The 25,737-nt window shown below is 35.6% G+C and overlaps 1 protein-coding gene across 1 annotated transcript in view; it reads left to right on the forward strand.

The window, feature by feature from the left end:
* PCDH17 (protocadherin 17) overlaps positions 1-25,737 on the forward strand; it is an 86,643-nt gene that overhangs the window by 15,643 nt on the left and 45,263 nt on the right. Inside the window, exons 2-3 of the mRNA XM_010576640.1 lie at positions 11,510-11,568; positions 11,717-11,889. Of these exons, the coding sequence (XP_010574942.1) occupies positions 11,510-11,568; positions 11,717-11,889 (232 nt within the window). The remainder of the gene's footprint in view (positions 1-11,509; positions 11,569-11,716; positions 11,890-25,737) is intronic.

The following is a 25,737-nucleotide window of genomic DNA, read 5'->3' on the forward strand; positions in this document are numbered from 1 at the left end:
AAATCCTTAATTTAATCCCTGTATTCTAACTAACCCCTCAGTCAAATATTAGCATTCATGTTCAGTCTCTCTATTCCTGGTGAAACTTGCAGCAGTGTCCTAGATGTTGACAAACCAACACTGGTTTGGAAAGGAAAGAAGACTTTTCCTAATCCTGGAATCTTTGCAGAGAACATTTCTTATGTGGATCTTCTTTATTTTAAAAGCAAAAATCTGATTTCAGAGTTTCCATATGGCAAGCTGTAATGAGAGGGGTAATCTAGAACATTTTTTTCCCAGGCTTTTAAGAATTTACAGGTCAAAGTCAGCCTTTAAATACCCGTGACTTTAGAGATGACCTGTAGCGATCACTAGATAAATGGGTGTTGTGTTCTAGATGAGGTGATCCTATCGAGAAAGATAACTATTTTTTTTGCTTGTTCTGAATCAACTTAATATAGAGTCCTGTATAAAGACATTGCAGTACGTTAACGTTGAAGTGATGGAGTTGTGGATGGATATACAAAGCCCTATAGCAGAAAGGCCTGATTTTTTTCTGTCCAAGCCTACTTGACCAATGCTACTATATTCATGGTGTATTTGATCAAACTTTCTGCTTTATGAGGCACCTCATCACAGACACATGACTGTTATGGCTTTAAAATATATTTAGGGACAGAACCTCTTGCTAAATTTGTGCAAGCCTAAATTATTTATCTTATGTCACAAATAATAAATCAACTCATCACCATTTTACAGTTGAAAATCTCCTTGCACAGGCATGTGAGGCTGTAAAGTTTGATGATCTACTATTCTGTCATAAATTCGGCCGTTATTTTGGCAGCATATTTAGTGGTGTGTCTTTTTCTAGTGCTAAGAGGAAATAATTATGCCAAGGTATTTGTGTGAATGTAGGGCTTTGTATCCTGTCACAAAATGTTCATAGAATAACTTGTTGGGGATTTTTAACAAAATGTTGAAAGAAAGAGTTGCATGACCTAAATAAGAAATTAGATGGAAAGTAATAATGTAAGTCTTAACATCTGTGATTTTCTTCCTAATTCCTAAGGAATTTAAGGGAATCATTGCTTTTCTGGGGAAGGATTTTAGGAAAAGAAAGGGGATAAGGTTGCAGGTTTAAAGGAAAGGAGGCGATCTAGATTTACCTCTGTTCTGACCATCACCTAGGAAGAAAGCTTCAGTGTTCCTCTTCATGCGTGTTTTCTGTGCAGGCCCTGTGGCTTCAGAACCAAGTCCTGCTTTATCTTTGTTGCTAATTTTTTTCACTCTGTAGGGAAGAAACATAGAATTGGAGTCTTGTGCCACATACAGTGTTTGCTGCCTAGCTAACCACCTTTCCCCGTCACTGCCATTACAAATCTGTTTAAATGCCATCCATAGAGAAGACCATATGCTGGGATAAAGGAATATTACATTTAAGAGTTTCTTCCCATTTTCTATCACTATTGTAATCTTCTTCCTGCTCCTTTGCAGCTTTCTTCAGCATACAACATATGTATCTGTGGGAATGTAGCGCACTATGTAAAGACTCGCTTATCCCATAATTGAAGTAAGCAGACTGATCCAAGGGCTATTGAAACCAATTTGAAAACATCCATTGATTTCAGCGGACCTCAGGTCATGGCTTGTGGGAGTTTTATTGTTGCCTTTAGTGAGAGTATGGGTTGGACAGAAGAAGGTAAACACAGTGGATAGATGTTAACACAAACTTAACAGATTTAAAATATCCAGTGTATCTGTTTCCCTTTACTAAATATTATGAGGACAAAACAGTTTGTCAGTGTTAAAAGGCCATAATTTGATCTCCTTCTCCCCCATATAGTACTGCAGTGTTTACAAGCTTTTATCTGTTCAGAAAACATTTGTGATATGTTGCTCTTAGAAACAGGAAAACAGCAGTGGTAAGAATAGGACAAATTCTACAACACTTACTGGCTTCACTGGGAATTCCTGCTGAGTAAGAGCTTTCAGATACAACTCAAAATTAAAAATAAAATGCCAGGAGCTCACAATTGCACTGTAGAATCTATGTGCATGAAAGAAAGAAAGAGAAGATAAGGTTTTCGTACAGAAAAAAGGGTTCTAAACACAAGGAGAGAAAAACGTTTTTGAAATCATAACAAATACTTTGATCATCTCCTTAAATTTCAAGGCGCTATTTTTTTAAGTTTCCCTCTAATTTTAATATCTTAATTTCTAGACTTCATATTTAACATGCAGATCGGAATGAAAAGTAAAAAAAAAAACACAAATGCTATCAAAGATACACTCCCAAATGTATTGTTGAGTTCATGGTATGATATTCTTCGAGTAAGCTGGATATCATGATAAGTGCAGATTTTGTTCTAGTTACCTAATTGTAGTTGAGTCTGTTGTGCAGTAAACATAATATCTGTTAGGAATACTAAGGTAGACTCAACATGGTGGGAGCCATAGATAAAAGGTGCATTAAAGCGTTTCAAATTCAATCATTAGGTTTCATTGCACCCATCTGCTACCAGAAAATATAATTGGCAACTTGATTCATTGACCTTTAACTGTCATTTTGGACCATGTTTTTTAAAATCCATATTTTCAAGTTAGACCTAGAGACTTAATTTGACAAGAGAATGCCCAGTACATTTTAATGCAATTACTTTTTTCTTTTTTCTTTTTTTTAAGCAAAAGATTTTTTTAATATAATCAGGTTTAATGGTCTGTTGTATATTCTGCTAATCCAGTCAAAGTAGTTATTTAATATTGAATGTGGTTAAAAGCAACTAATGTTCAACTTCATTAAGGCTTCTATTAAATAGAAGGCTTGCTGAACTTCTACTGTTTTTTTATGCACGAACTACTACCTCTTATTAATTATTTCCAGGGGTTTCTGTTACACTAGAATTATACTTACAAGCTTCAGTTCCACCAAGATTATACAGCACAGTACAAGGGCTAAATAAGCATTGAAATTGTGGAGTGCTTCATATTTTGTTCCTAAAGTGTGTTTTATCTCTTTTATATTCTGGAGCAGATATTGTCTTGTGCGGGGGGGGTGGAGCGCATACATCTCTTAGCAGTTCTATATGTGTGGCACACAAGCAGACTTTTATAAAATAACAGCGTTACTTAGAGCGAGCAGGAAACATAATGTGATAAATGAGGATGATTTAATGTTTTCTCAACAATGGTAAACAATTATACTGTTCTGTCATCTGAAGTTTATGTAATGGAAAAAAGTGATTACACGTGTTTCTTTACAAAACAGGATACAATTCCTGAAATATTTATGTAATATCAAGACAGATGCATGTAACCTAACCTTATAATCCCATTTCACAGCTTTCCCAAATACTGGGGAGCTCGATAAATAGGAAGCCGATTATATTGGCAGTATAACTCCATTAATAGGATTCGGATTTGCCTTATTGACAAGCCAGTACTGTTAATATGATCCAGTATATTAAATTGACAGGAAAACTGGAGCAATAGAATGTATCTGCAGCCTAATTGACAGGGAAGCTCTTTCAAAAGGTTCTTAATGTGGTTTTTATTGACAGAGTAGCTTCAGTAAGTACATATCATTGGTGAACAGTGTAAATATATTGGATGCAACTGTACTGGCAGATTCAGGTGAAGTAGTTATTGTTCTGTTTTCCCATACTTCCATCTTTACTTTGATAGAAGCCATATCAAGCTCTCTCATAAGATCTTCACAAATGCCTCTTAAAGCACCAGACTAACTGCACTGCTCACAGGCGTTTGACAAGTTGTGAATTATTTTAAATGTGTTCATCATTTTTAAATGAATAGAGGCAATACAGAGCAATGCAATAATGTGTCATGAATTTCATTATGTTTATTTATTGAGGCTGTGATAGTAGACGCAGAGCTATTGTACTTTCAGCTCGAGCTCTTTATGTGGTGTGATGTTTGGCACCTCTTCCTACATTCTGATCTTGCACCTCCTCCAAAAAGTAGTTCATCTTAAGAGCTCATATTACAATTATTTTTTCCTAGCCCCATTTGACAACTTTCCACGTTGTCTTCCCAGACGATGCTAACTTCATTAGGTGCTTATATTTCATGTTTCTCCAGCGCAGAATAAAATGAGGCTCAGAAACCTGAAACCATTCTGAAACAAACAGCAATTTGAGTTTCATCCAGAAAGATCTTCTTGATTCCCTTTCAGTAGAAGGAAGTTTTCAGTTCAGCTTCCACACTTTTTCCTAGTCCCATCTTTCTTACAGAGAGAAGGCTGCCTTTAAACACATATCCTGCATCTGCTCTGGCAGAGGAGCTGAAGGCTTTTGTTAAGGTGACTTCCCCGCCAATGAAGAGGAAACTTGCTCCTGAAAGGCTTCAATCTTTTACTTCATATCAAAAAATCAGATTAGGGTCGGCTCTCACCCCATCTTTTGAGTGTCTTTCGGGTCTACTTTTTTAGCAGGGTCACTTAAAAATATGTCTCTATAGTGACCTTTTTAGCTTCTTCAGTCTTCAGGCTTGGTGCAACCATCAGTGAGGTGAGAGGAAGCTTGACAGGGCCTTGCGACTTCTAATCCTTGCACTGTGATAAATCCCTACAGCCTAGGCTTCTGTCTTCTTTTGTGCCCTGTGCATTGCAGAGTAAACTCTTGTAAAAATTTAAGAAATAATTGTTTTCATTAAGCCAGTGGTACAAACACAACTGGAGTATCTGCAATACCTTAATATGAAAGCTTAAGCCATGAATCAAATAATTTTTTTTGGTGACTAATACAGTACTTACTAAGAGAAAATAGTACATGGACTAGGCCTTTATATGGGGAGAATCTGCATTCTTTCACTTACAGGAAAGGATGGTAGTCTCTGTCCCCAGAGTTGCACTTTTCAGAAGTCACTCTGTGCATTTGACTGAATGGCTCAGGACCTCTTTCCCGCACAGTTTTGCTTTTCTCATTGAACAGAAAGAGAAAACACAAGCCTCCAACACTCTTCGATACACAGTACAGCAGCCTGGAGAATGACATTGCCATGTACATCTGACTGGTTTTGTTGCCCTGTGTTTTTAATGTGCTTTTGAAGAATGTTGCTTATGTCAGAAATTCACATAAACACATTGTAGGTCTTTTAACACCAAAATACACATTTTGCAGCAAGTGTGAATCTTCCCAAATATGTACATGTCATATAAATTATGTCTCAAAAACATTTTCAAAAGAATGAGAGTGGAGAGCACATATTAGGACAAGATTTGTTAAAAAAACTTATTTAATTTTATCTTCCAGAAAGGTAGAATAACTTATTAGAAGTTTATGCCCAGCTTTTTTTTTTTTTTTTCCTATGGGGCTAATACATTTTCTTAATGAAGAAAGTCTTGTGAAATCAAAACCTACTACTTCAGGTTAAGTATATACGCTCACTGGCTGAGAAGTCTTTGTGAAAAATTGTACTATGTTGAACCCAAACTCTTCCTAACAAAATGAAGACAATTGTCTGCTCTTTCAAAACTAGATTTGGCAGAAAGCAATTCTTTTGTCTTCAAAAGTGATTGCCATTATATAAGATCTTTGTTTCATGGGTGTGAAACAAGGGTGAATACTTGGAATTAAACTTTTTAAGAAAAGACACAGAAGATGCTTGAGTTAGATAGATATTAAGTGGCAGTCTGATAAAGGGGAGATATGTTTCATTTCTTTTTCGCATTTAATGTTTAATTAAGAAGAAGTTAGAGTCAGCAAAGACATTTTGCTTTATTATAGTTCCAGGTATGAACACCTACATAAAATGGAGTTGCATTGAATCATTTCTGAAAATGTGATACTTGTTCTTGTAATTCTGAGAAAAAATTATGAATATTCTAGTAGTCTAATATTCATAAATCTGATTAATGTCTAAGTCCTTTTTTTTATATTTTAGAATACATCTTTCCCTAATATGACAATTATTTCTGGACATAATTTGTCAAGAATACTTAAATATTGCATTTCTTTCTCTCCCCCCTGCCTTTCTCTCTCTCATTTTCTCCATCTTTCTCTTTGTAGTCATGTTGATTTTAGGATTTCTGGGTTTTTTTAGGAGAGACACCTGTTGAATTGAAAACTTTGTCTTTTGTTTTTTCTCTGATTTTATTCAAACAGTATGGAATACACCAAAGATTGCTAGAAACCTTCAGAATTGTCGTATAACAACTATTTTGATTAAAAAGAAAAAAAAAAGGAAAATAGCTAGGAACCTCTAATTTTTAATAGACAGCCTGCTTTTTATAGGAATTCTTGAAAGTAGAAGCCTTGTGAAGTCCTCTATCATTGTCTTACTGAGCAGTAGTAGAATCCCTGAAATTAATATGGGGCTGTAATTTTAATCCTGACTGTTTTTGAAAAAATATGTATGTGTGCAGAGCCACAGTGCAATTCCTTTTTATTTATAAAAATATCAAAATATTTCAACAAAAGTAAACACATATACCTTGTGAACATGAACTTATGGGAAAAAAAAAAAGGAAGAAAGATTAATGTAGCCCATCGCTAAAAATATTCCCCATAATTCATTGTGTAATTCTTTGCCCAGGCTGGTTCAAACTGTTTCCAGTGATGAAGGTTTCGCTTTTTTTTTTTTTTTTTTCCTATGAAATTATTTAAGGTTAATAGATCCTATGTGGACTTTGTTTCTGATACTCTGTTCTTGGCCATAATTTTAAATTTTCCTTTCTCTAAATGAATCTTTTGGAAATCATAGTCATTCTAGAATTAATTAGTAGAACCTTAACAGTTGACTTTCAAACCTCTCAATGGTTTTATTTTGAATTTATAAAATTCAGTATCCCAAATTCATATGGTGTAGTTTATCTAGACCCCTGTGTGGTCTTAATATGCAAGCCCTAGCACGTGTAATAGAAAGAGTGGTTTTATAGACAGTTGACGATAGCACTTGAAAAATGTTCTACATGTTGTTCATGCAAACACTGGCCAGTAAATGATTCTTCAAGTCACATTACTAGGCTGTAGCAATTATATTGCCACATCTGAAACTCCATACCAGGAAAAGTATATTTTGCACAGGTTTAATTTGCTTTTTCTTTTACTTTCCTCCTCTTCAACTCCCCGATGAAAAAGGTAACATAATCAAACTGTAAGATATTTTCTAAAAGGTAGTAACCCTCTTTTTTAAATTTTGGTAGCCTTTGAAAGGTTTATGTGTGTTCTGATCTCTTTCAAAATGGCATTTTTTTTATGAGCTTCATCCTTCTGAGAAAGCTGTATTAAACGTCTGTACAGAAATCCTCAGGAATTTTTCTGCAACATCGCAGTAATGGCAGCGTTCCTAAAATTTCAAATTTACTCTAGGGTCACATATTAGGACAGGTAGATGGAAAAAAGTATTTTTAAAGGGCCATTGTAGCAACTGTGAAAAAGCATATCGGTTGAATAGTTTAACAGCATACTCTCACTGGAAATGAACTGGTTCCACTAATCTGTGAAAATGAGCGATAAAACCAGGACCTCTTCTCCAGGGGAGCTATGGACGGTTAGGCTGACATCACAGACTCTAATTCTCTGGTATCTAACCAGGGCAATGGATGGTTCTTCTTTTGCTTTAGTTTTAGAGACCATTTGTCCCAGTATGTTTTCTTCCTACTGAAGAACTAGTGTATTAGTAGTTGGTAACCTAGTTGATACTCCAGCCCTCAGCCTTGAATCACAGAGACAGAAAACATGTCTTTACTGTTTAACTCTGGTGACTTTTAGAGATGGATTGTTTCCGGGAGTTTTCTTAGGGGGGGCTAAGGGTGGAGCTCATTTTATTTGGTTCTTCAGGAGGCTAACGGTGCTGGCATTTGAGTAATTTTTGGTTATTTATCAGGAGATTGTAATTCCATGTAATTCACTTCTGATATGATGCATCTTACTTAGCTTTAGCTATTACACTGGACATCTTGCTTGTCATTTAGATTCCCCTATAGTTATTAGTGAAAGTAATTTCCAGTAGCAGTACATACGTAAAGCTAGGTGCCCCAAATAGGATGAAGTATCTTGTATGTCTCTAATGCTTATAGAGGGAGCTTAGCTGATTAGCTTAGAGGAGGTGACTAGCTTTTAGATGGTTATCTGCAGGTGAACTGAAACCTACCTTAAAACTGGAGGCAGAGAGGCATGTTGGTTCAGGTTTCCTAGAAAGGGCTGCATACCTGGAGAAGAACAAAGAGTTAATTTGCTGTTGACAGATTTTAAAGTAGCACTCATTTCTTAGAGTTACAGCTATGCAGTGTAAAGAGGTATGATTAATGCATGAGCTGAAATGTGTAATATGACTTCCATAGATGTTAAAGTGTAAAAATTTTAAGTATATGACCTCTCATTTCAACTGGGATTTTAAAAAAAAAGTGTTTAAGGGAGTTAGACATTCATACCTCTCTGTAATCCGTTGTGAAGTGGATGCTTACCTTTCTAAGATTCCTCTAAACTGCCTAGCCTTAAAATTAAATGTTTATTATCCCAATTTTTGTGTAGATATTATCATACATGAAGTAATTCTCTCTTTGCTGCCTGTATCTCGGAGTGCCCTGTTACAGCTCAACATGAGCTTCATACTTTCGTAGTTCATAGGAAAAGGTCTAATGCTTTTAGAGCAGAAGGAAAAGAATTCAACTCCAAGCTCTGTGGCTGTATATGGTTATCAAGTATTATTTACATTTGTTCTTTTGCAGCAATGAAGTCACTGTAACATGGCACCCAACCGTTTGTATTGCTGCAAAATACAACATGAAGGAAATTGGTCCAATTATTATCGAGTTAAAGGTCATTAATGATTACCATAAATACAGAATTTCTCAGAAGCAGCTCCCATTTTTAGGATGGCAGCTAAGATGTAGTCATAACTTCTATTTTAAAATTTATATCTTGGCTAGTCCAGGGTGTGTGAAATGCTTTTTTTGCTATGAAAAAGCAGAAACAAAAAGTATGACAAGTTCTTACTGTGATCCAGCTTATAGATAAGTTCTTAGCGCCATCTTTAAGGAGGTGCTATAATTAATTCCAGGGCAAAAGTCCGACTTTTCTAATGGCAGAGAATTGATGAAAAGGCATTTCATAGCAGGCATTTTGCCTGACAATGACATGAAAAATGGAAATGTTGATTCTAGTAGCAGCTGTGTTTAGGAGGAGGCAGATGTCTTACATAAGTAAAAGCATAAGGTCAGTTTTCCTGGGCATCTATAGTTGAGATATTAGACCTAGAAAATAGACGAGTTCTGCAATTGTAATAGTTTATTTGGATTGAGAAGTCTTGGGCTCTGTGAGTGTCATAATGATTATATGTGTCTGTATATGAGGTAGATTTGCTGCACACAGAATTGATACTAGTTTAGAATTTGCAACAAGAAAAGAATAAATGGAAGAATTGAGGCTGCTTCCAAAATATGATGTGCTACATTTAAGAGATTACATACAAGAATGCTGAAGTATTTATCTTTACACCTCCATTTCTTCCTTTTATTTTGTTTTCAATATTTGTTTTCATAGCTTGGAACATGTTAAAAGTTAAGACAAGCTTTTATTCTAATTGCATGTATGAAACCCAGGATCTTGTGTGGTTTTAAGTGCAAAGCACTAAACCACCCCCTAATTGAAGTGGCCAGATTTTAAAAAGTTTAGATACCTGTAGCTGAAATCAGCTTCTGAAACGCTGACTTGGAAAAGCAGTGATACAAGACTGAGGCTGATGTCCCAGACCTTCACAATTCTCCTTCTGTAATATAGCATATTGTTTGCATTTCTTAGGCCATATTTAAGAACTTTCATAAGCCCATCTTTAATAATACTGCTGAAGAGCAAGTCTCTAGTTGGACATAAACATCCAGATTTCAAAATTATGTGCAATTTTGATATGATAAAAAATCATTCAGAATTGTAAGTATAGGCACTTTGTGCTATATTTTGAAAACAGACGAGTAAAAACTCATTCTATCGTACAGTTTATCACCAAAGAAAATTCACTGATAAAACATAAGATTATTTTTGTAATGACACATACAATGCTACGTATGCTACAGCTTAAATTAGAAACAGCTTCAAAATGTGAACACAATGAGTGTTATAATCCTAATTTTTGAACCAAAAGATTTAACTAGAAACAAAAAGAAAGTACAGCGTAAATTGACTTCATACATGCCGAACAGAAGAAAACTCTTTATGTTCCGTCCCTTCCGTAAATGACACAAGGTATTCATGGTATATAAGCACATCTATTTCACATGTACCTTGAGGGTGGCACGGTGGCTACCTATGTCCTGTTGCAAATAGCCATGACCGTTAAATTTCACGTATAACTTCATGCATCTTTTCCAAGCTCCACTATTCCAACAATAGAAGAAGCAGCAGCAAATATTTCTAATTACCCCTACCTATAAACCCAAAACAAAGCTAAAAATATAGACCAGGGAGCGGCAGGCAAAACCAAATATCTAAGAGACCAGTCACTTGCGTAAACACTTGTTGTGCGACATTAAACGTTACCTTGGGCCTTCTGCTCCATTAATTGAGCTCTGCCTGCGTTACTGATACTGATACGCTAGACGCCGTTGCAAAACTCATAGCTGCTGCGAAGTGTAGTGGTGTGATATAAAGTGATGCAGAAAACAGTAGAAGCTCTGTCGCTAGGTCAGCTGCAAGAAGAAGTGACGTGTGTGAATGTACAGTATATGGAGTTTTGTGAAAGATGCAGTCTCTCTTTCTCCCAAAGAACTTCAGCTGATGATACAAGGGGAATTCAGTTCCCTTTGGCAGGACTCCATGTTGGTCTGGATGCTGTAAATACTTCTGCTTCTACAGTTACTTAGCTCATGCTGCTAAAAATATACTCATGACAGACTTAATGAAAGTATCTTCTTTTAAAAAGTACTTGTCTACAACAGTCATTTAATGTTCCTGTTTGCATGTGTGGTTCTCATTATTCTGACATAGCTATTAATACTGATGAAAATTAAAGAGAGAAAATCCAAATATTTTCATACTTGCACCTTTCCAGTAGCATTTAAAAACCCCACAGCTAATCAGCCATAAATTTTCTTGATTTTTTTCTTTATTTTTTTTCAATTCAAGAGTTATATAGCAATATATGAAATTGTATTACAGAAGTAAGGTCTTCAGAATCCCAGTAGATGATGTAATTATGATTAAAAATTAGTATTATTGAATAATTCACTTTTGTAATATGCAAAAGTAATTTTTTCTCTCATTTTCAATAACCATCAGTCTTAATATCTAACTAATGAAAAAACATAAACAGTGTCATCTGTCAGGTTACTAACAGAGAATGCCACTTATTGGAGCCTCATTGTTTACTTTAGCAGGTAATTTGTGGACCGGAATCATTTAATTGTTCTGAGCACATAATTACATGCCAGCATTTTCCAATTTAATTAAAATGTACAAATCTGAAGATTAAGGGAATTTTTGAATTATTAATCATTTCTCCTCTAGGAAATCTTGTTGCTCTGCAGGAGATTTGTCCAGTGTACAACTATACGTATTTTTTTCCTTCTCTTTCACAGACAGACAATTTTCCCGCAGAGCCCAATTACATGGGCAGCAGGCAGCAGTTTGTTCAAAGGTAAGGCCTATTAAATAACTTTCTCGGCTTCCCCATTTGCATTCTTGTCAAAATTGCTTTGCCAGAGAGTACAATTCAACTTAGAACAAGTAAATACAACTCTCTCTCTTTTTCTTTTTTTTCTTTTTTTTTTTAATATGTATTTCAGTAGCTCCACGTTCAAGGATCCAGAAAGAGCCAGCTTGAGGGACAGCGGGCATGGGGACAGTGATCAGGCTGACAGTGACCAAGACACTAACAAAGGCTCCTGCTGTGACATGTCTGTTAGGGAGGCACTCAAGATGAAAACTACTTCAACTAAAAGCCAGCCACTTGAACAAGGTGAGTGAAGCCTCCAATGCTTACAAAAGTGTCGAGCTTAAGCCGTCATTATAAACCTATTAGTATTGCAGTTGCGATTTATCAGGGTGGAATAGCCCACTGATAATACTATCAGAGAAAACAGTAAATCTCGTAGCTAGCCCAGAGCAAAGAACGCTCAGTGTCTTTCAGAACAAACATGAAATGAAACCGCAAGTATCCAAAGTAGATTTAAAAAAAAAAAAAAAACACAGAAAAAAATTAGTTCTTATCTAAAATGATTAGAATATACTTTATCACCACTGGCATTGCCTGTGATATATCACATACAGTCCTTCTGCCAAAGCGTGATTTGGAAATTCGAACTAGAAGCGACTACAACAGATAAAAGAACACAAGTCATTTACATTCCTCATGTAGTTTGGAGAAGAGGAAAAGAAAAGAGGCTTGGGATAACAGACAAGAGTAAAATGGATCAGAAGATGTTTTCATTTCATGGATGTATTTTCCTATTTGTAATGTTGATTTCACAATTAATAGTAGCGTGAGAAGTGTCAAATAATAACATAATCTGATTTTCAGTATAATTTCATTCACATCCTGTGGAGGTACCAAAGATGAGTGTCTGTGAAACAGCTAAAATGACTTATATCAGGACAATGACAGTGCTTTCTGCAAGCATTCATTCTGACAAACAAGCATGTTTATTTCCTCATACTCTGCATCTAATTCATTTTTTTTCCAGATGTGTTTTATCTAATTATGAGGTCTTTTATTTCAGACACTCTTTTAAAAGCATCAGACAGACTGAGTACTCCAGCATTGTGTGTGTTTGTGTTTTGCTTCTAGGCTGTAAGCAATAAGGAGTGCACCACTGAATTATTTTAAAATGTGTTGTACGTTTGCTATTATTTCAGTTTGTTGTGGGGAAGATGATTCAGTGTTAAAGACATTTAAAACATTGTTAAATAAGCCAGCCTAAATAAGAAGCTATATTTATAATTAAGCAGAAATACATTAAAAGATTTTTGTTAATTGTTGATTAATTGGACTTAGGGTTTTTGCTCTTAGCCTAGTCTGATCTGTAGTACTGTCATCAGAAAATACATGTTCAACTTCATTTTTCTGATTATGTTGAGACTGCAATATAATTTTTGCTGTGTAGAATATTTAGAATGCTGCAGTGTAATTTATTCTGTATATATTTGAAGGTTGACCTCATATATGACCTTATTTTCCAAGTAATAAATGCCAGAAAGATTATTTTTTCCTGACCTTTTGCCACAGCAACTCTCTGCTTATAATTGGACATTGATCTGTATAAAGATGCAGTACTGGACTTTTTTTTTTTTTAAGAAGCTGTTTGAGTGTGTGTCTAATTTTTTCAGTTTTGTGTAAGAAAAAGACAATATCTCTGGATTTCTATCTATCAAGTACAGCCAAGAAAGACTTCTAAAATTTTAAAAGTTTCATTAGGAAAATTATTTACTACTCAAATTAAAAATGTGTGTTTTTTTAGAAAAGGACTGTATGGCCAGAGTTCATAATATTGCAGTTTGTCCAGCAACATCAAGCTCCATACTGGTCAAAATATAAAAACTCTAATAAGCAGATTAAGCCAACCGTTCCTGTTGCTTATTTTCGTTGTAATGCAAAGAATTATATGGAGGTTTGCACTTGTCATTATATCTAGATGAGGGACCCTATTCATCAAGAAACATCTTATTCCAGTGGCTCATATGAATTCCTCACATTCTTATTAAACATATATTGAACTGTGACTGTTAAGTACTGTCAGCCACTGAACTGCAGCAGTGGGTATTTATGTGAATTTTCTTACTGAGAAAAGAAAAAAAAAAAGAATGAGGATAGAGAGAGATAAAGTACTTTTTTTTCTTTTTCTTTTCTTTTTCCCCCCCAAATATAATTACAGATGGTAATGATAGCCATTTGTTTACTTGTACGAACTCTTCCGTCTCAAGTGTTCTGTAATAAAATCATTGGCATATTATGAAAACTGAACCTGCAGCGAGCACCTTATGGGGTTACAGATCATCGCAGTAACAAATGTGGTGCAACGTGGTGTTCCCAATGAAATCAATGATCGCTTTTAGTCCAAAGTAACTTTTCTGTTGGAGAGAAGATAAACAAAATTGCTTTCTCTACTCATAAGCCAAGTTGAAGGAGGGTGAGAAATACGATATATGTGATTAGGATAGAAAAAGGATTGCATTTTCTTTAGAGAAAAATTGTTTTCTGGGAAAAGGAGATGGGCAGCTTGCTAGAAACAATTGTCTACGGCAGAGCCTGAAGCAGTATCAGAGGTTGTGGTTCTGTCATCATTCTGGGTTGTGCGCAGGGATGGGAATTCACTATTTCGTAGCAAAGTTTCAGGCTTGAGTATTGTTGTTTAAAGATATTTAAAATAGTTTAACTTCTGCTTTTAGAACAGTGCTAATTATTAGATTTTCTGGCATTTTTGAAAAATGAGCAGGATTAACTGTGAATTCAGTATCTTGACTTGAGATTCCTAATTTTAAAAAGAGTTAAGTTTGAGTTTGACATCCTCTGTATGTAATTCCAAACACTATTGTCACGGGTCCAGTTCTACCTGTGGCAGTAATAAGAATGCTAGTGGTACCAGTAGTTTAACTACAGTTTTGAGCAGCTCCAGCCTACACAGCTTGAAAACTAAATGGTCATATTGAGACAAAAATTGTGTCAGTAGCACTACAGCAATTGTGCTTCTATCAGTAATAGAGAAGTAAGAAATTATATGAAAAAATAATTTTTGTAGACAAAACATCTGGTTTCAGCATGGGATTGGAGGCAATCAACCTTATTTTATGATTTGCATTAAAATAGTAAAAACAGTGGATGGTAAAGCCTCAGTAAGTTTACTATTAAAATACTTGATTTCAAGGAAAATATCTCCAGATAGCAAGTTGTGTCTGGTGGTGATTGTAAGCATTCACACAAGTGGGAAAGATAATACAAATTAGATATAATTATGAAATGCTTATGAAAGCTCTACGCTTGGCCTTAATAGAAAAAAAGGGGAAAAAAAGCCCAGCCCTATAAAACTTATCGGGACAGTAAGTCTTGTGTTAAAATAAGCATGTCCCGTTTTAGTTATCTCAACCATATATTCTCTTGCTGTGAATTCCCAGCCACTTTCTGCATAAAAATATCTAGCTGTCTCTTAAGCTTACTTATGCATCTGAATCAGCTGTCTTACTAAGCAGCTTGTTCCATATGCCTGCTACTCTTTCGGCAGAATGGTTTTAGATAGATTTGTTTTGTTTACCTCTCTTTTTTCACTTCTGCTGCTGAGACTTTAAACCCTGTCACTAGTTTGGACAGTTTGAGATCGCCCTACTTAGAAGACTTACAAGAATTAATAATTTTGAATACATCTGTCAAGTTACCTGTTTATTTCACCTGAAGCAGCATATATTATTCACATTTTATATATAAATAACAGAATAATCATTTTGTTTAGTATGGTTTAAGCGTAACAGCAATAATCTGTATTTCTTGAAGAGATACCCAAAACTGAAAATTATATCGTAAACCATAAATGATATCTGCAAGGAAGCAGTACAACAGCAAGATGTACATTTTATACTTTTCTTAGCGAATCCTGGATAAGTTTACCTTCTAATCAGTAAAACAATAGAGGTATGGACATTTCTGTAGTTACTCATAAATCATTGTCGTTGTTAGATTTTCCAGGAATTTTTCCTTCCTTTTTCTTTTGGTTTTTGCTGTCTGTGTTTTCTTGCTTTAACATAAATCTACATTTTCATGTCATTGTCAAAAATATCAAAGGGATTAAGTATCTCCAAATTCGGTAGCTTTGTGTTGAGTTTTGCTTTATCACTGTGCATTGCATCTTTCTTTCAACACGTGCCCTTCCCGTTCACACCTGCATCCCACAGAGGGGGCATTTCTGCATGTGCTCTTGCCTCGTGAACAGTAGCACGGATCCTGAGAATAAACGAAAAGTGGAGGCACCTCCTTGGAGGAAGGGTAAAAGAAAACTTTTCTTTAGCATTGGTGTCAGAGACTCCTCTAAGGACCTGTATTGCTCACCAGGCTTCTCTGTAAAACAGCACCTTTTTAATCTGGGATATAGATGGCTAGAATAAAAGGACTGTAATGTATCCTCAGGAAAAAAAAAAAAAAAAGAGATATGAGATATAACTTAAAAATATAATACTTCCTTCTTCATCGTCGCAACAAAACTACATTTGCACCACAGCTGATGCAGTCCTGCATGCAACAGTCTTAGGAATAAAAGCTATATTGGTGTTACAGAACCTCTATGAATACTGTTAATTCTTGAGTTTGTCCACCTAACACATTCACAGAAAGAGTCTGTAGTAACTTCTACATTTACATTCTCAATTTCTAAACAAGAATGATCCCCGAAATCGAGTATCCTCCATTATCCATCTCCAGCAGAGCAGAAACTATCAGAATTTTTTACGAAGATTTTTTCTGAACTATCTATTGATTTTCTTGCCATAATCTTGCTTGAGCCTGTAGGATAATTAAAATCCGTTCTGTTTAACTGACTGAGAATCAGTCTAGACTTATAAGTGCAGAAAGTTCATCAAGCAAATTTCTGCTGTCTGACATCATCACCAACGCTTTCCATGCCATTGGGGATGATGTGTTCTTTTATGAGTACATCAGCTTAATGAGATAATGGAAAAAGAATATTGGGAAGAAATATTTCTTTTCAAAGTTCTCAGAGCTGGTGATGGCCTCCACTGAGAAACTGATGGAGGCTGGGAGTCCCCCCAGAGCTGACACAACCTGTGAAATATTTTGTTCAACATTGCTTCCTCCCGTAGGTTTTTTCCCCTGGACAGAATATCTCCTAGCACATTCTCTCTGTGCCCAGAATGTGACTAGCTGTCAGACCGCACTACTTGTTCTGACGCCACCTAAGAGTCTTTCTGTCCAGGACTATCGTCCCTTCCAACTCGCTTACCCCTAACACGGTCAGGTAAGATGCTAACTTGCTGTTGTATGTCAGGACTTGCACGCAATAATCATTCTTCACTTTCACCTGATTAATTGATATCCAGGCAAGCTACAAGAGTAACTTAATTGTATTGGGAGTCTATTTCCTTTTCTTACTATGACTTGGTAGTATCTGTTTCTAGAACTGTAAATTCTGGAAATGGTTAGGTGAAGCCCACACAAAATGAGATTTATTTTTTCCCCTTTCATTTGTGCTTTTCCGTGTATTTTTCTCTCTCCTTTTTTTTGTTCCTGTGCTTTATGCAAGCAGACGTGTGATCCTAGATGAAGACTAACATAGGTCAAAGACTAACTTATCTATTCTGTAACTGCTTCTGATTGACCAAATTTGTTATCAACACCCTGGAGATATTTGATTTTGGCCTCATTCCAATAGTGGGATTTTTAATTTAAGACTAAAAATGTATGTGGAACTACAGGCTTTTAAGAAGAATAAGGCCATATTTAGACTTGTTCAATGTCCACTCCAGTGTGTCTAACAAGTTCATTATGACATTTAAGCCACTGCCAGTACTTCCTTGCTACTTTTCTGCTGTGAGTACCCTGTTCAGCGAAACAGTACTTCTAAATTTAAGAAAATTAGCAGCATTATTATTGGTGTCATCCTTCTTATGAAGTCCTTGTTGAATGGTAATATTGAAACTTCTATTGATATTAAACTTTTAAATTAATATATTTCATTTTTAGTCAGAGAAGTTCTCATAAAAGTTTTAAATGTTCTAAGTGCCTTGATCTCAAACACTCATTTAAAGATGATCTAGGTAACACTTTTGCAAGACTTCCTCCTTACCTAGGCTGAGCAAGGCTATGCAAATGTTCTGTAATGCCCTTTTGCGAGAGATCAGAATAATATTCTCCCTTTGAACCTAAGTTAATGAACTAGAGAGAGGAATACAGGTCAGTTGTCTTTGCTGTACAGATGATTGTCATAACCTTTCTCATGTTAATACCCAGTAATCCATGACATATCTGTTGCTGTATTATGTCTTGAGCAAATTATATGATGGATTTGGGCAAAATAAAGACAAAACTCTTGTATCTACCAACTTTTATTTACTCAGAGCATTAAAGATTTCTTTTTTCCCTCTGTGGCAGTTACGTTGAACATTTTTCTGGTTTTAAGTTTTATTTTTAGACCATCTACTAGTCTACGAGTCACTTTAGGTTCCTTTTTTACATTTCAGTTATTTCAATACCGAATCAAGATTCGTGAGTGACACTGGGTGACATCAGGTTGAACGATAATCAGGTGTGCTTCAAAGCAGAGTCCAGTTTGTTTCGTGCTTCATCGTTAGAGATGAGAGCGTTCCCAGGCATAGCTTCCCTCTGCAGCGGGCTCTTCTCCTAAGTATACGGGCAGCTTTGCATTTTGGGGAAGGCTATCCAGGTGAGGAAGGAGAAGTTTGAAGAAGCAGGTGTTTGTCCTAAAAGAAGTCAGAAAAGGAAGTGAAGTGAAATCCTAATAAAAAAGGGATGGATTAGCTTAATACCTCGCCTACTTACTTATCTGCCTTCATTGATACAAAATAGAAAAGCAGTGCAAACATTCTGGCAACTGAAGTGACAGTGAATACACTTTGCATCAGAGTATTTTAGCCTATTATTGTGCCTGTTATTGCCTAGTATCCTGCTTTTCAACTGGAGTTGAGCTCTGCCAAACCAGGTTTTTAACCAGGTGCACGTTTCAGCATCTGGCAGATTATTATCATCATGTGTCTAGTAGCAATGAAGTTTTGTGAATAGCATATCCCACATTTAATTAATGTATTTAGCTACAAATTAGGGGGGAAATTTCTATAACTGACTTTCAAAACATGCAGAAAGAACTTTCTGCATCTGTACACATGCAAAACATGTCACCGTGGGGGATCATGGCCATTCAGCACAGCTTCATCTATGCACCATTTGGTGCATTATGCTACATTTTTCAGGTAATTTCATTTCTCACCTCCATTATTTCTACTTATTTTATAATTACAAATTAATTTAGCTGTTGAAAATTTTCTATATTTTTGCCCTATATTTTGTTTTCATTGGAAGCTTCACCACCAAATTGATTAAGATATATCATTGCTAACACCTTAAAAGATTGAGGCTGTACCAATAAAAGCATTAATAAATTTTAGAGGGTTTTTTGATAAGCTTATTTGCAAATTAATGCATAACATGCACTTTAAGATCACAAGTCTGTTACCATAAGTCTCATGTCTGAGACGTGAGTGCAAATTCCGACATTTGGGTGCTGTAGGTGTTGGTGCTTATTTCTTCAGGCTTTGCTTTAGAGGCAGCAAAGCAGAATATCCCTCCCCTGTCACTAGTGGAAATCTCATTACTTCCTTTCTGTACTCTCTGTTTTGACACCGCCTTTCCCGGGGCTGAGCACAGTCATTGTACTGCAGTTTGTTCTTGGAAGGCTTAGAATCCATAAGTTATCTTTTTGCTTTATTCCCACTAGAAGAGCAAGAGAAGGATTTGCAGTTCTCAGTAAGATGAGGCCCTTCTATGTCAAAATCATTATCTTCCGCTAACATTTATTCTTTTCAGATTCTTTCTATAAATTGAAAGAAAAGTGGGGGCATAGAAAGATCAACAACTTTTGAAACAAGGAAATCAGAAAATAGATAGTTTTCATTGTTTCAGGCTTTATGCATTTCCCTGGGTGGTAAATGGATGTTCTCTGCCTGTGCTTACTTTTGTTAATGAAAATTTTAGGGCATATATTCATATATTGGATGGAAACTTAATATCATGGAAACGATTATAATGGGACTAGAGAGTTTATTCCTGCCTCTTAGTCTGTGTCTGAAAACATCCTTGTATGGTGCATTTACAATTTTCTTTTAATTAAGCTTACATAGAATTCTAGTTTAAAAAACATACACATATGAAAGCCTGTGTGTTTATTCAGTTATATAAAGGAGACAAAATAAATACAACATCTCTCTTTCTCATTTTAATTCAACATTGTATGATTGTATCTCCTCTTACTGAGTCAGCAGAAATACAGATATGACAAACAAGGGTATTAGTCAAGTTTTGATACAATCCCATTGTAGCCAATTCTTGTTACCAAAAGGAAGGAATATTCTGCAGATGGAGTTACTGTAAAGCTAATGTGTATTAGCTGGAAACATGAACTTGGACTGTAGTTATCAATAGTTTTATGTTCAGCTGGGGAGGACATAACAGAAGTGTCTTAAATAAGAGACAGGAGTTAATTATTCCATTCAGCAATGCTTCAGTTGGAGTAATACCAATTGTATTTTGTTCTCCTGGAACAAAGAGTATCTCCTATTTTCTGTACACAGAAATCCAGTCTGTCCTTTTCCTGGCCCTTTTTCTGTGTATATACTACTTTCCCCTCCTATGCCCTGGTTTCCAGAGGGAGAAAAGTGGCATAATTTAATTTGGGCCAGAGTTGCAGCACACTCTAATTAGTGACACAGCCGCTGTACTCAGTTTGTAGGGATATTTTTAAGGAAGATCTGGACAAATTCAAAATCAACAAAGAGATAGAATAACAGCAGAAAATAGAGGCTTACAAAACATGGCCTGTGGGTGAAGTTTAAAAGAAATGTTTGTTTAGAATCTGTGTTTGTTTAAATGAACAAAGTCTGGGGGGAAACAATAGAAGTCTTTGTGTATATAAAAAGTAGTTATAAATAGGATGGCGATTGCTTTTTCTTTCCTTTTCTTTTTGTTTAATTTGCTGGGCTGGCTATTTAGGTTACCTGTGAGGGAGAACTTTCTTATAAAGATAGCTAGGCACTGAAGCAGGCTACCCCTGTAAGTTAAAGAATCCCCCTTCCTGGCAGTTTTTAAAACAGGTTAAATGCATATTTGTCAGCAGCAACCTAGATTTATTTTAACCTACCCAGGGCCAGAGGATCCACTCTAGCCCTGCTTTTTATGATGCTGTAATTAAATGTGAGCATGCGATATACTGCCTAGTCCTGAGTAAAACATACAGAAAGGGAACTTTTGCACTGAGCCGTTCTGGAGCCTTCTGCCTGCGAACATCTTTCGTGGGAAGAACTCACCATGCTAGAGGATTGCAGGGAACGTGGATCATGTAGTGCTTCACAACAAGAATCCCTGACATAATATAATAGTATTTAGCATTTAACATGGACTTTGCTCAGAGGCAGAGCTGCAGCGTGATTAACTAATTACTGCTCAGTGAAACTTTGTCTGCTCTCTGTGCCTCAGTGCTAATACGCATGCCGTGTATCAGCCTCCACGCACCTACTGCCCATCCTGATTTCCAGAATGGCAGAACAGCTGGTTTCCATTCCCTGCTGCTGCTTTCTCCTATTCCAGCTGCCGCACTCAAATAACCTCCCTTCCCCAAGTGGGCTTCATATGGTTTGAAAGGGACTTAATGTACCTCAGTGCATAGGGAACTTTTGATGCATATTTCATCATGTTTCAGTTCTTTCTACAGGGAACACTGCATGTATAACAGATGTTCCCTGACTACTACCCTTTCCTGAAGGTGACATGCCCTTTTTTTGTGTTTCATCTCTAATGTATATGGAGCTGGTAGTGCCTGCGTGGTACTAAAAAATACTGCTCCATGGCTGCCCCTGTGCTGCATGCCAAGCTATATTTAATTCCATCTGCTCCCCTCTGCAGCATGAAATGGAGAGGAGCATATGCCCAGTATAAGCAAGTCATACTGTGGCACAGAAAAAAAACCTTTTATTTAAGATCAGTAAATGTATTTTTAAAATTTATGACCATGTTCTTCCAGCTTTTTATACATAAACAGTCTCATATAAATCAGTGGGGATGTTCATATGACTACACATCAAAAATCCTTCATATTTTATTATTTCTTCTAATATTATCAAGACTGTATATGTATATGTAGCGCGTGTGTGTTTATATATGTACATATGCATATGCATAAGTACAGAAATGAGACTTCATTAACTGATGTCCCTGAAAATTTGATTGTAATCTATATAAATCTGTATCTTAACAGTATGGAAAATGTAAAGTTTTAATACATTTTATGGTTTGTTTTTTTAAACTGCAAGTATGAGAACAATTCACAAATTTGTTTACATAAAACATCATAAAGCTTGTTTTGGGAAAGTATAATAATACTGAGGCAAAAGCTGTCAATCTAAAATATACAGTTGAAAAACAGTATTTAAAAAATGAAGCTCTTTATATATAGTTAACGTATAGTACTGTACATATAAAGTACATATATATAACATTATATATATAACAATATAATTGCAGTGTCTGCTTAAATATTATAGGGATGTGCACCTTGGATTTTTAGAGAGTAGTCTATCAACTTGACTGTTTCTCAGAGTTTTGAATTAAATTCTTCATACAGAATTTTATTATGATGTGACCCAATTTTTCCTTGAACAGATGAATGTAGTTCTTACATTAAAAAAGGCCATTTAGGTTGCATATTGGACATGATCTCTAGGCAGTTACACAGTCCAAACAACCTTCCAGGCTCTGAGTCAAACATACAAAGAACAACAGAAACACAAGTGTAACTGTGTCTGTTCCGATACTGTGAAGAGACTTCTGCAGCACATCTGTAATCTGCGTGGCCTAGGGAAGCGTATATTGGATTTGTGTGCACTGCTGAATATGAATACTCCTACACTTCATGTATGTGATTAGTTTTAGCATGTGGTATTTCTTTTCTTCTTTACCAGTTTGATTCAAAGTGAGGATCCTGTCCTTTACCCCTATGGTATTTTGGTGTTGTAAGCAAAGTTCACATAAAGACAAAGTAGGTCTATATGTTTACCCCAAATTACTTCTAATTTAAAGAAGAAATAACTTCTTTTTTCTTTTTTTTTTTTTTTTTCCCTGGAGGTATATAAGGTTCATACTGCACCTTTATAATAACTTCAGAAAGCACCAGCTTCACATCTCTTTCGTAGGAATATTTTACTTACAGTAGAAATTTTGCACATGTAATGTGGGAAATCATATTACATGGCCCTAAAAATATGTCATACTTGCATGGCTACTCCTAAAAAAGACCAATACTTTTCTCTATGAAAAAGCTGCAAAATAGTCTATGAAATCAATTTCTGTCAAATTGTCAGCCTGATTTCTTTTATAGAATTAGTATTTGCCCACAGGAAAATAATTTCAAAAAAAGGGCAAATTAAAACATTTTGACTAAAATATTTATAAGATTTGTGTCTGCTATAAAACACAGAAAGTTGAATGTGACCCTGAGTTATGTCAGGTACCACTTTCTTTTCCCTCTTTCCTCAATGCAAAGTTTTATGACCCCAAAATACCTGGCTGGTACCCAGGTAGGAATACCTGGGTGCATAGGAAAGGCAGGTGGTTTTGAGGGAAAGTGCATTGAGTAGGGAGGAATGGAGAAAGAAAACTACATTGAACACTAGAGCCACTGCTGCGAGGGAAGCTTTAAACCCAGCTTAACTTGCCAATGTGCTGTGGCTGCTTTTTGCTTCTCAAGAATACCATAGAGTAGCCAGAGCACACTACTGAATTGGATCATAAAAATTAAAATAAAATCATGTAAAGTTGGTAGTGCTTATCCTTAAATCACTGGAAGTACCATATAATAGCATAAAATAATTTTTCTTTGGCATTCAGGCTTATAATAAACAAATTAGGTGTCATGGTTTAACCCCAGCCAGCAACTAAGCACCACGCAGCCGCTCACTCACTCCCCACCCACCCAGTGGGATGGGGGAGAAAATCAGGACAAGAAGTAAAACTCCTGGGTTGAGATAAGAATGATTTAATGGAACAGAAAAGAAGAAACTAATAATGATAATGATAACACTAATGAAATGACAACAGTAGTAATAAAAGGATTGAAATGTCCAAATGATGCGCAGGGCAATTGCTCACCCCCCGCCGACCGACACCCAGCCAGTCCCCGAGCGGCGAATCCCTGCCCCCCCCACTTCCCAGTTCCTAAACTAGATGGGACGTCCCATGGTATGGAATACACTGTTGGCCAGTTTGGGTCAGGTGCCCTGGCTGGGCATGAGAAGCTGAAAAATCCTTGACTATAGTCTAAACACTACTGAGCAACAACTGAAAACATCAGTGTTATCAACATTCTTCACATACTGAACTCAAAACATAGCACTGTACCAGCTACTAGGAAGACAGTTAACTACATCCCAGCTGAAACCAGGACATAAGGACATTCTCAAAACATATATTTAGATGGAATTACACTGGAAAGTTCACATAGTATTATATGATAAAATATATTACAGCTTGCAACTGTCCCCAAAGCAAGCACTATGATATTAACTCAGAACACTTGTATTTAACATTTATTACAATTTTCAAACAATAAAAAACAAATAATAAAAATGTAAATTTTTAACAGAAGTATCAAAAACTTTGAAGCATGTAGTAAAAACTATCTATCTTGGTTATCATTGTATGGTTATTTCAAGATAAGAACAGAATTTAAATAGTTTGGACTTCTGAAATCAATCTTATCTCAACATTTTCTGGCTTCATGATATTTACTATGAAAATAAAATCCTACAAGATGTTTAAGCCTAGTTATTGATATATAGTTTAAAAAGTTGTGAATTTTGCCTATGAATACCTCTTCTTTATTTGGAACTATTGATAATATCCATATTTGTTACATTCAGAGTCTGATTATTCCTTCCTTATTATTAATGTTTAATTTTATTCCTTTATATTTAATGTTATGTGTTTCATTTTGTGTACATTCACATTTTTTTCTTAGTATATGGAGAATAGCAGAAATATATGTTGCTAGAATCTTGACACAAGAAATCTCTCAAAGACAGATTAGACAATCAGTGAGAATTAGGAACCCACCTTCCTCTTGTTTTTAACAAATCTTACCCTATCGCTAATTCACTATTATTTTACAGTGATCTCAGGAGATTTGTAACCTCTTTAAGTAAGATAAAATAAGCTACTATTTAAAGCCTAAAAATGTCATTGTTATTTAAAATCTAAAGATTTCTTTAAATTCTTTAAAAACACAGTTTTGGATGTCAGTAGGATTATAGATCATTGTATATTTATTACATTTCTGCAGCTTTTCACAGGTATACATGACAACAGTAGCTGGCTCTTCATTTATTAAGAAGAAGGATCTTATATTTAAACTTTTTACAAGCACATTTGAAAGATAAGTACCATACAGCTGCTTTCCTCATTGTAAACTTGATTCTTTTTCTGATATGCAGAGATATGGAAAGACAGAGAGAGAAAGAGTTACAGGAAGAAGAAAGAGAAAAAAAATGAGTAGTTTAAAGTGTGGGAAGATAATATGTAACACAGAGGAGAAAGAAAGCAACTAATCAAAACCCACTCAGATTTCTTAAGAAACAAGAAACTGCCCTACTGTTAGAGGTAGTGTCCTTCTGTTGAATTTAATTTTCTGCCAAAAGTGATCAAAATTTGTATTTTCCCTGGACACTAGCTGCAATTAAATAATCCTAAACTGGAACACATTCCATATGAGACAGGTGCTTGCGGTTTTGCAGTAGAGATTCATCAGTCAGCTGAGTTGTACCACCTTGCCCATTTTCAATCAACACGGTATGATATTTATTTATTGTTATAAATCAACAAAACATAACTTTTTATTTTTAATCCAGTGTCAGGTAACATCATTCTTTTGCATAAGCTTTTGTAGCTGAACAAAAATAAAATACTTCCTCAAAATATAGATATTTTTACTTAGGGTTTTAGTGCCTTTGTTCAGTTTACTGGCAAGATTTGAGAACAGAGTACTCAGGAAAATACAACAAAAGTAAAAAACTTGCTAAGTTAAAGACAGCT

This window comes from Haliaeetus leucocephalus, unplaced genomic scaffold (assembly GCF_000737465.1).
Source record: "Haliaeetus leucocephalus isolate CR32 unplaced genomic scaffold, Haliaeetus_leucocephalus-4.0 Scaffold32, whole genome shotgun sequence".
NCBI lineage: Eukaryota > Metazoa > Chordata > Aves > Accipitriformes > Accipitridae > Haliaeetus > Haliaeetus leucocephalus.